The sequence below is a fragment of the Microchirus variegatus genome, assembly GCF_963457635.1.
Source record: "Microchirus variegatus genome assembly, chromosome: 11".
NCBI classification, from domain to species: Eukaryota; Metazoa; Chordata; class Actinopteri; order Pleuronectiformes; family Soleidae; genus Microchirus; species Microchirus variegatus.
The window spans coordinates 1,264,153-1,276,430 of NC_139812.1; the positions used below are offsets into that span (position 1 = coordinate 1,264,153).

General features: G+C 40.6%; 1 protein-coding gene across 1 annotated transcript; it reads right to left on the bottom strand.

Annotated features, from left to right (window-relative positions):
- Positions 1-1,712: 1,712 nt before the first annotated feature.
- LOC310933773 (elongation factor 1-alpha 1) lies at positions 1,713-6,899 on the bottom strand. The gene is made up of 7 exons (XM_083897343.1): positions 6,753-6,899; positions 6,448-6,627; positions 4,539-4,835; positions 3,760-3,910; positions 3,404-3,660; positions 1,948-2,182; positions 1,713-1,850 (listed from the first exon to the last, which is right to left on the bottom strand). The coding sequence occupies exons 1-7, from the start codon at positions 6,894-6,896 to the stop codon at positions 1,726-1,728; spliced, it is 1,389 nt and encodes a 462-aa protein (XP_083753469.1). The 5' UTR covers positions 6,897-6,899; the 3' UTR covers positions 1,713-1,725.
- Positions 6,900-12,278: the final 5,379 nt, after the last annotated feature.

Below are 12,278 nucleotides of genomic sequence, written 5' to 3' on the forward strand. Positions count from 1 at the left end.
GACATGATTGTTCATACATGTCGGCATAGTGTTTCCTTCTATTTGGAGTTCTAATGGGAATATAGTTTGTTTTTTTCCCCTTAACATGATGGTGCATAATCTTAAAATGCCCATGTTAAATGTACAATTTTATTTAATTGAACTTTAATTTTTGCTGGATTAATATTATAATTTAAGGCACTCGTGTTTGAGATGCACAGTTTTTACAGTTTGTAATTTACCAGGTTTACTCTGAAAATGTTGTTGTCATTTCTGTCTAATAAATGTTTGTATGTTATTGAATTGGTAACTTGAAATGCTGAATGTTCGATACAATAATGGTTAACTCACTCTGCTTTGCACAATTTGATCCACCACATATTTGGATTTTAAAGGTAAATGTTTGTCATTTACACTTGTAAAGTACTAAATAGTCCTGTTGACCTTAATCAGCTTCAGGACCTTGTCTACTGCACATTGACAGTAAATGGCGCTGCAAAATAAACCTGTAGAGAAACCCAAATTGTAAAAAAAAAAGAATTAAAAAGAATATTGTGATCTTAACCGTTAAACAGCAGGTGTGTTATTTAATTTCTATGCACTCAAAGCACTAGTACATTGTCTCTGAGTGTGGCTTTTTATGATCTTATTACAAGACGTATTTTAAAACTATACCAATAGCTACATCTTGTGGACAAATGGGTGTATTGTAAGGATGCTCTGATTTACTCACAACTGGCTCCCATATGGTGGAACGAGCACCCCATCGGCATCCAGAAAGCCTCCATGTCTTCTGCCACAGACTAAAAAAACACATCTCTTTCGTCTCTACCTCGACTAAGACGACGAGCAAACAAAAAAAACTACTTTGCACATACTTGTGCATTGTACTTATGAGCAGCACTTTATAGTTTTCCATATTTGAAGCACGCACACACTTCTACCTCCTGTTTGTACCAAAATTGACTTATTGCAAGTCACTTTGGATGTGTCTGCTAAATGACATGTAATGTAATGTATTTTACTGATTAAAAAAGACCTAGCTCCTCACACAGAATTACCACAGACCAACAATTTGGTTGAAACATGTTTAATGTTGCAAAGAGGCTCATGCCATCTTACAATAAGGTGCAGTAGCTTATTCTAATTTAAGCTTCTCCAGTTCAAGTGCAAAGTTAGCAAAATGCCAATCAAAGTGCTTCAGGGATCAACAGGTGGTCTCCTCTGAGTCTGTTGAGAAAGACTAACTTGGACCATTTATATCTCAAAACACGACAAAACACTAAGTTCTAGTCATCTACCACTCAGAAGAACATCGTTTTAACTTCTTGCTCCTACGAAGTATCACATAGTTGCAAACAAACACGTCTAGCGGAACAACATGTACCATGTAAAGACACCAGTGTCTGCAATACAGAGAGCAGGGGATGTGATAAATTGCAACAGTGCTATTGTTCAATGTCTCATTGTCACAGAAAGGTATCATGAAACTAAGCAACAGTGCCACGTTTAAAACTATTCGATATTACACTATGTAATGATAATCTTACCGCTGAAATACAGTCAGGAGTACCATCTACAGTACTAATGATCTAAGTGTTGTTCTTTCCTTCGAATGCTCTTGCGATGCATTGTGATGATTAACCAGTCTTTGATTATTAAGTTGAAGCAGCCAATTGTAGGATGTAGGTGGATGACTGATGTCCTGCCTTGAGAGACCTTGGGGTCGGCAGAGTAGCACAACATTCATTTGTTCCTCTGGGCCTTCTGGGCGGACTTGGTGATTTTACCAGTGGTGGAGACTTTCTTCTCCACGGCCTTAATCACACCCACGGCCACAGTTTGACGCATGTCACGCACCGCGAAACGACCTGCGGGATGAGAAGGAATAGAAGTGTGTGGGGGGACATTTTAGGTGTTGGAGCCATCTGGAAGAGTGTGCTTGAAATTCAACACACTTGAACTCACCCAGCGGAGGATACTCGGAGAAGCTCTCCACGCACATCGGCTTGCCAGGAACCATGTCCACAATGGCGGCATCTCCAGACTTGAGGGCTTTGGGGTTGTCCTCCAGCTTCTTGCCAGAGCGGCGATCGATCTTTTCCTTCAGCTCGGCAAACTTGCAGGCGATGTGAGCGGTGTGGCAGTCCAGGACAGGAGCATAACCAGCACTGATCTGGCCTGGGTGGTTCAGGATGATCACCTGCAACACAACAAGACAACATAGACGACCCACTGAAATAAAGATCTGTTGGCTTATTGTTTGTTAGTTAAAGCTCACATAGAGTGGTCCTGTTGCACATATATGTTAGTTATGGAGGTCTACTTACATACATTAACTTGTTTTTATGCTCAAAAACCTCCTAGTTGCTGTAAACGAGCCGATAGAAATCCTCTTTTCTGACGGTGTTTCCCAGCCACGATATTTCAGACTCGACTCTCACCCCGGCTTCCCAACTGTCTTGTGATTGGCCAGTACCCAGAAGTGACATATTCAGCACACCCATTCTCAGAAGCGCAGCTCCCCCCTCTGTAACGGTGGATGCACTGCTCCTCATTATCAAAACATTGTTTTAAAAATAGTTTTGTCATGACTCCCCACCACAGTCCCTTTTATGACTTTGACTCAGAGTCAGAAGACACTGTCGCTCGTGAAACACCTCCACAACGGACGTTATTCTTCTTCTGCGGTTCAATGTACGCGACCGGATGTGCCCGGACTAGTGCCCGGAGCAGGACGATCTGCTGTTCAGGAGAACCGCTGTTTACGTAACCAAGATCAGAGATCTCGCTGAGCCCGAGATTACAATAAAACACAGCGTTCTCAGCCATGGCTGAACCTTCAGGGCTTCTTAAACAAGGTAATGACGCAGATACACAATTAAAAAACAGCGTTAATTGGAACTTCCGGTCTAGTTCCGCTTTATCATCAAAGCTGGCTTTTACCTTTATCTATTTTGATGTATCAGAACCATAATTTAACATTTCTAAGGCTAAAAATAACTGACTGTGTTTGATGTTTAGACCACAGAGAATTTAGGCTGCTTTTTTCCATGACGGTTAAAACATATATACAGAGGCTATAAGAATATATGTGCAAGTGAGAGTGTCTTATATCCTTTTTTTCCTGGCACAACATATAGGCAATGTTGATGAAATTATTGGGGGTTTTTTTACACACACCTCGGTAAAAAAGTACTAGTAAAAGAAAAACAATATAAAATGAATCATAACTTTGACTCAACAACACACAAGAAGACGAAAAAAATGTGACCAATAAACACACACCCCAAGGATGTCGTGTATTATTCCCACGGGAATTTATCAAGGGTGCACCTGCGGCAAAGATCCGTGCCACGTGAGCACTAAGGGTAAATATTGCTCATATCATGTGTCATTTCTAAAAAAAAAAAGAAGAAACTACCTGGGCAGTGAAGTTGGCAGCTTCCTGTGGTGGGTCGTTCTTGCTGTCTCCGGCAACATTGCCACGGCGGATGTCCTTGACTGACACATTCTTGACATTAAAGCCCACATTGTCGCCGGGCATCGCTTCAGTCAGCGCCTCGTGGTGCATCTCCACAGACTTCACCTCGGTCGTCACATTGACGGGGGCAAATGTCACAACCATGCCGGGCTTGAGGATACCCGTTTCCACGCGGCCCACAGGCACAGTCCCAATACCTGACAAAGAAAGGCAGCATGGAAAAACATTTACATGAATGTTTGGTAATAATACAAAATAAAAAAAACGTGCGGTGTCTTAATCGGCGCATCGCATGCCTCCAATCTTGTAGACGTCCTGCAGGGGCAGACGCAGAGGTTTGTCTGTTGGACGGGTGGGAGGCTGAATAGCATCCAGAGCCTCCAGGAGAGTGGTTCCTGATGCATTGCCTTCTTTCCTAGTGATCTTCCAGCCCTTAAACCAATTCATCTGGAAAGTACAAAATAATACTATGGTATTTTTCCAACAGCAGTACATTTACAGGTAATTAGTTTCAGTCTATTGTTTATTTAACAGGGACAACAGACAACGGTCTCTGGGCAAGCAAACAAACTACAATCAGGACAGAACAGGAACACAGTACATAAGGAAACTAATAGACAAGTAGACAATTAAGACAAAATGGCAATACGTTATATGGCCTATCACATTATAGCTACAATCTGATCAGAATCTTGGATATAGTATGATTTAACCATCCAAACAGTGGATATCAATAACTGGCTAAACTACATAGATGTTGGTTGAACAGTACAGTAGAAATGCTCTGACTTGATGTCTTTTCCACATTTGCAACTGTTAAACTATTAAGTGTTTCCCATTATGACACACTAATTATCCAGTAATGTGCCATCTAAGGCCCATCTGCTTCCTGTTCAGCACAAGTTCCTTAGAGCTGCTTTAAAAAAAACTCACAACAGTTCATCCTAGAGTCACAGCAGCTGGTAAATATCGAAACTGCAGCTTTTCCTTCCAGGAAACATCCATATAAATTAGTCTTTAAACTCATTTCTTAATATAACAGCATTTGCATTACTATTCTAGGTGTTCCACTTACATTGGGACTGGGCTCAAGCATGTTGTCTCCGTTCCAGCCTGAAATGGGTACAAACGCAACGGTGTCTGGATTGTAGCCAATCTTCTTGATGTAGGTGCTCACTTCCTTCACGATTTCCTCGTAACGCTTCTGACTGTAGTTTGGCTCGGTGGAGTCCATCTTGTTGACGCCCACGATGAGCTGCTTTACTCCCAGCGTGTAGGCCAGGAGGGCGTGCTCACGGGTCTGTCCGTTCTTGGAAATCCCCGCCTCGAACTCCCCAACTCCAGCTGCCACAATCAGCACAGCGCAATCTGCCTGAAGGTGCACGAGATGAAACGTTAGTTCTGTAATTAAAATGAGATTTAGTGGGACGGTGTTTTCCTTTGATTTACACAACAAGGCAACCACTTTGGACGTGCAGTATATATTTAATGATAAAACTAAGACAAGAACGTTTTCACCCTGAGGGAAAAGGGAAACTGTTAACTCTACATTTACATTATAGATCCATATTTAGATATTTAAATACTTCCCCTTAAACCACTTAAGTGTTGCTTTAGCAGAATACTCAGTCATCGTCATAATAGGTCAAACCCCACGCCCTAGTTTCAGTTCTCTGGAGGAATGGAACAGGTTTTCCTCAAGAACTTCCCTGTATTTATTCCGTCTTCCTTCTGACCTATTTCCCTGCAGATAGAAAAAAGTATCCCAACAGCACAATGCTGCCACTGCCATGCTTCACTCTGAGGATGCTGTTCTCAGGGAGCTGGGCAGAGCTGGTTTTGTGCCACAGTCCAAAAACAGGCAGATTTGGAGATTAGGTAAATTGGACACTTTAAATTGACCATAGGTGTGTGTGTGTGAGTGGATGGTTGTTGCTCTCTATATGTGTCCCTGTGATGGACTGGTGACCCTGTCCAGGTTGTAACCTGCCTTTCGCCCTATGTCAGCTGGGATTGGCACCAGTAACACCGCAAACCACATGTGGAGGATAAAGTGGTGGATGATGGATGATGATGATGATGATGGTGTACTGTCGTCTCCTTTGACCAGATCACCTTCTTAAAACGTGTTCTGGGAGTCCTTATGGCAAAATCCCAAGCCACTCTTTAATAAAGCCCAGTACTGGAGCACATGACTTATTGTGTGGTCTTATGGTCAGACATTTTAGATTCTTTTAGGGAGAACTTTGGCCTCTTGGCTGCCTTACTAATGAATGTCCTCCTTGTCTTGTCTGTAAGTTTTGGTGGGTGACTTGCTCTTGATAGATTTGATAGCATTTCCATGTTTAAATAATAGATTTAAAGGTGCTTTGGGGCATATTTACCACTTTTGGCAGCCTCTTTGTCTTCAAAAAGGGTCTATTTTGGGATTTCTACACAATTATTTTTACTCCAGTTTTTTTTCCACATATTTTTTTTTTATAAATATGTGTGAAAATGAATCATATCTTTGACTCAACAACACACAAACGTATTGTGTCACACGTAAAGACGTGACCTACAAACACACACATCCAGGATAAGGAGTTGTGTATTATTCCCACAACAATTTACCAAGAGTGCACCTGCGGCACGGATCACTGCTGTGTGAGCATTATGGGTTAATTGGTGGAACCAGATTTTACTTAAGAGCTTCAGCGGGAGTGAATACATATGCATGCACCACTTTTATTCTTATATTAATTTCAATTAAAGTATTTTCTTTAACCGTAAAACCTAAAATCCCAAAATCTGTCCATTTAAATTGCAGGGTGTAATGCAGAAAATATGCTTGTAAGGCACCACACGTTTCAAATTTACCTCAAACATTTCTGTGATCATTTTTTTTGTCAATTCCTAAGAACTTAAATGCAATTAAATGCATTAGTGTTCATGTATTGGTTGTACTGGCACAATGAATGGCGACGTGTTCTCATGTTACACACCTGTGAGGTCCCAGTGATCATGTTCTTGATAAAGTCTCTGTGACCCGGGGCATCGATGATGGTCACATAGTACTTGCTGGTTTCAAATTTCCACAGCGAGATGTCGATGGTAATGCCACGCTCTCTTTCTGCCTTCAGCTTGTCCAGCACCCAGGCGTATTTGAACGATCCCTTCCCCATCTCGAAGAATATGCAAGACATCGTCATGTTTTTATGATGAATGGCTTTTCTGGTGAACTGCGTTCATTGTTACTCTGGCTCTAAATTCATGGTCTTGTAAAGTGTCAGCTTTTCCTTCTCCTTACCTCAGCAGCTTCCTTTTCAAACTTCTCGATGGTCCTCTTGTCGATGCCTCCACACTTGTAGATGAGGTGGCCTGTGGTGGTGGACTTCCCGGAGTCCACATGGCCGATCACTACGATGTTGATGTGAAGTTTCTCCTTTCCCATGGTGACTGGAGAAGGCGGAGGTCACAAGACACGTCTGCGTCAGCCGAGTGAGATTGATATACAGGGTGTTCTGTGGAGCAGGAAGCAGAAACCTTACATGAAACGATGGTGATTGAAAAAAAAAAATGAAGATGTTTAGCGTGAGCAGTAAAGAAAAAAGTCAGTGATTATGTGTGAAATCAACTCTCAAACTAGTAATGTAAAAAAAAAAGTACAAATACTTTATTTACTTCAGTACAAAAGTCACATATCTGTGCTTTACTTTGTTATTTACGTCAAGCAACTTTTACTTTTACTCCACTACATTACCTCGAACTATCTTTGTTCCTCGTTACTACACTCTCAGAAATAAGGGTTCCAAAAGGGTTCTTCTACAAGGGCTGAGGTTCTACCTGGAACCATTTTGCTTCTGAGGAAAGGGTTTTTCGAGGGTTCTTGGTAACACTAATGGTTCCATTTTGATCCAAAAAACCCTTTAAAACCCATTTCCCGACTAAAGGGTTTTATAAGGGTTCTTGGTGGAACCCTCAAAAAGGGTTCTCCTATGAGGACAAGCCAAAGAACCTTATATGGTTCTAATTCGCACTTTTATTTTTAAAAAGTGTACCAAATAAAATCAGAAGAACTGGTATTATATAGAGCTTTTCTTGTCTTAATGGGCTGCTTTACATTATTTTTTCACCCATTCAAACACTGTAACATGGGGTTTAGTGTCTTGCTCAAGCGTAGGCTCAATATAGCCTTGCAGAGCCAGGAATTGATCCCACAACTTCTAAAGTATCAAATGTGATTCTCTGATATACTTTAAGACTTTAACTTAAGTAATATTATTTTTAAAAAAAGTTATTTCAACTTCTGCCAAAGTCATTTTCTGGTAAGATAGTTGACCCTTTTCCGTACTTTATACAAGACTGTCTAATTTTATATATTTTATACTTTGCTTGTGATCTTGTGAGTCACTGATGGTTTTTTTGCAGCACTGGGTAAAAACACACAAAGTACATTTTATGTGTAAAAGCATCCAAGATTTTTACACAAGGAAAGAGACGATAATCTCTTTTCTTGAGTTTGAAGCCGGCCGTGTTGTTTGTTATGCTATGTGTGTGTGTGTGTGTGTTCTTGTACTTGCGGCATACTGAGGACCAGTGAGGGCTTTTAACCAACAAAGTGAGGTCATTTTTACAGAGTGAGGACATTTTGACTGGGTCTCACTTTGTTTTCATTCAAATCACCTCCTTAGGTTGCTATAACATGCTATACTCAATTTGTCAAAAAATAAAAAATTCAAATTTTGGACCAAAATTATTTTTTTTTATTTTTTATTTTTCAAATTTTGGACGACATAGTATAGTATGACGTTTTTGTCAAATTTTGGACCAAAAATTAAAAAAAAAAAAAAAAAAAAAAACATTGAAAAAGTTTTCCAGACCATTTTGCTCTGGGGCTCCACCTGCAGACATTTTATGGTACTGCAACAAGTAGTTCTTTGTCGATGTCATGAATGAAGTAGATATTTGTAATTGTGTTGATTTATAAAGTGGAAATGCTGGTCCTCACTTTGTCAGGAACCCGGTCCTCAGTATGCAGCAAGTACAAGAGTGTGTGTGTGTGTGTGAAACTGAAGTTAGTGACAGAGCTCTTGATAAGCAATGGATGTTTTCCTAAGTGGTTAGTCTCTGAAGATTAGAGATGGTATCAATGGCTACTGAACTGCGCCAAACACAAAATCCTCTGCTCCTCCTCCTCTCTCTCTCTCTCTCTCTCTCCATCCATCCATCCATCCACACCCTTTGCTCCTCTCCCATGTGACACTGACACATCAAAACAACAAGGCTGTGGTGTTTTCACAGCAACACACTCTGTTCACAGCCACAGAATTTTAAACACTACAGCTTCACCTCATGACAGAATCCTCCATTTTGTCAGATCCAACTCTCTAACCGTGTAGCAGCCATTTCTCACAGTGAATTGCGCACGGGTTAATTCAGGACACACACACACACACACACACACACACACACACACACACACACACACACACATGCTGGTTTTTACTCTGCAGGAGTGTAACAGACGACTCTGAATATCAGGAATCACACACGTCATATAAAGTTTGCTCTAAGTAATAAAACTGAGTGAGGAGTTCATTATATTTTATATTATAACATGTTTCTACTGAGTATGGCCACTAACACAACACACAACTGTAACACGACCATGACCTGACATGCTCAGGTGAACTTGGGAGAAACTAAAAACCACCTCCGTGGATCCAAGTCATCCCTCGTGCGTAACGTCACAGCTGCCGCAGTGCGCTTTAAAGCACTAAACATGTAAAACACCATCAACAACTGCCGCGATTAAGTCCAATGTTTATAGGGATTTCATGGAAATGTCATCCCACCGCCATGTTCTATCAGCTGTCTGACGCCAGGATGCGCATTAACTACCCGCCGTCTGCCCCAAATTTCTGCACCACAACAACATTCCCCCCCCCGAGCACCTGCTGGAGACGGAGTCGCTCAAGAAAACGCCCCCTTCATTTCTGCCCATGCATGGCGTCAAAACGCAAATTCCCTAAATTAATCATTTCATGGTGCGGTGTCGTACCTGCGAGCTGCGCGGTGTCAGGTTAGGCTGCGGGACCGGAGAGGCTGTAGGGAGACGCTGATCCGGTTATAGCGCACAGGACAGGACAGGCGGGGGGGGTTGTTGCGTAATTGCGCGCACCCGCTGCTGCACAGCATCACAACGAAGGGACTGCTGCTGCTGCTGCTGCTGTTCCCTGCACCTTCTGCAAACAGAGTCGTTTAACTTACAGTTTCCTCCGTTTTCAAACTTTGATTGTGGAATGATCTCGAACGTTCTGGCCAAGTTTAGAATCTCACGTTTCAGTAGATCTGTAAATTATGTTTGTGATCTCATGTTGTTTGTTACTATGGTAACCCCCCAAAAGACACTTACCTAGAATACCTGATGAACTCTTTTTTTTTTTTCACAACCAGAAATCCTCTCCATCTTCACCTTTTCTCCTTCAAATTATACCAACAAGTAAACCATTAAACACACACACACACACATATATATATACATATATATAAATACATCATATAAATAGCTACAGCACTCAGCACTTATCTGGATGGGATTTTCCAAAATAAAAAGGCTTCTTTCAGTGGATGTTAATCTGTTACCTGCATCAAATTGACAATACAATTTAAATAAGAGACGTGACAGGCAGTTATAATTTAGTTTCTGGTCAAATGAAGAGTTGTAAAGTTGGAGAGGTCATTATAGTTTGATTTGATCCATGTTACTCAGGGATGATGCCGGTTGTACGAGGTCAGACGGGGTCCAAGTGCAACAGGTGGAGGCAAACACTTTTCCAAGACACTCCCTGGTTGGATTAAATTCACCCTTAATTTGTTTCCAGGATATCTGTCTGCTCAGAGACAACAGACCGATCAAACGTGTAGTAGTTTAATTGTGCTCTGAACTGGCTTTTTGATAAATCAATAATACTTCATTGATTAAATGTTTAAGTTATCCTCAACTACACACATGAAAAGCATGAAAAACTTAAACATTTGGTACTGCAATGAAAAAATAGGCACAACACATTTTCAGATTGGAGCATGTAGCTGTATATGATGAATTATTAACAATTACAGGACAAGGATTTAAGACATTATTTCAGGAATGTTCCTGGGGGGGAAAGTTCAGTTTACAATCACTTATATACAGTGTGCGTCATTAAAAAAGAAAGTCCCTTTACCCTCAAGACGAATGTAAAACAGAAATATAAAAACAAAAACAAACAAATGTAACCCTTTATATATATATATAAAAAAAACATTTCAAAGACCTGAATTATTTGATCCCTTTAAAATGAATGCAATAAGGCACAAGTGCATTTCGCTCCTTGGTTGGGATGATAATGCTACTTGGTGAAATTACAAAAAAAAAAAAAAAAAAAAAATGGCACTGGTCATTTGGCTCGACTCTTTATAACTGTTCATTAATGTGACCTTACAGTAGATTACAAAGTTTGTGGGTGAATCTGTATTCATGTGTACATGGTACGAGTGTATAAAATGTGCTGTTCATACATACACACTCTTAATTGCACTTTGGTAGCTAACAGTGGATGTTGTTTGTTTTTGGATGAATGTTATTTCTGGACAAACTAAAGTGCGTCTGGATCCTTACTTATCTAGTAATCTTTTCCCACATAGTTTAGAGTAAACATGCATATAGTATCATATCCAGGTGTCCCGAGGGCGCAAATGCAATGGATTAATTACATTTAATTCCGTTTATCGCATTCGTACTGTAAAGCTGATGCTGGGAGCTATCATAATGGCTACTACATAGCATTATTAAGCATGCCATTGTGAAATAAATTTAAAACAAAATCATTTAGGTGACCTACAATTTAGACATGTGTGAGGTGTAAAACATAACAAAGCTGAACACTTTATGACACAAGATACCTGAGAATTAGCAGCACAGACAGTGAAGTGTGGCCGTGTCCACCAGGAATCTCTTTTTAAAGCGAGTTCTCGTTCCCTTTATTAGATAGACGCTAAAATCCTAGCGTGTTCTTAGTGTTATAGACAGAAATATCTTGACCCGGACTGTCCACGTACATTAGATCATCACTGCTACTAAAAAGGAGCCTGGTGGACACAACCTGAAGATACAACCCATATTTATACATAAAATCCCTTTACCGCACCATACGAGTTGATAAATGCAAGTACATGATTTTCTCTGTGTTATACTAAGGCAAGTTCTTCAGGTGACAGGAGAAATCTCCCCAAGAGTCCAGTCGCCTACATATAGCACTCGGAAATATCTTGACACCGATAAATGAGAATCTCCACGGACAGCCTTTTTTTCTTTTACAGGCTTCACTGTGAGGCATTTTCCCAAATAAGTATTTGTGCGTGCTGTGCAGTTACACTCTTCTCCCACCGAGATATAATCGAGCGTGTGTCTAGTTTGGGATGAAGTGTTTATACAATTAAAAACAAGACATTTGGGCACTTACTTACGGGTTGAAAAGTAGCACACCTTGGGTTATCCCAAACTTTAACACACAGACGTGTAAGAAAGAAGAGTGCAGACTTTTCCTATGATTGTAAAACTCGAAGATAAAATAAAAATAAAGCAGAATTTCTCTAGAGGCTGTAAATACATTTAAGTCAAAGAGGTTGGCCAACTGGGAAACATTAACAAGAGAGTTTAAGGCTTTTTGTTCTTCTAATAATAATTCCCAACAGGCTGTCACACAGAGGTGCAATGCTGCCCTCCACAGGAAGAAAGGTTTCTGTCACTTTTCCTTCCATAAAGACCAAAGCTGTCCAAATGGCAAAGTGA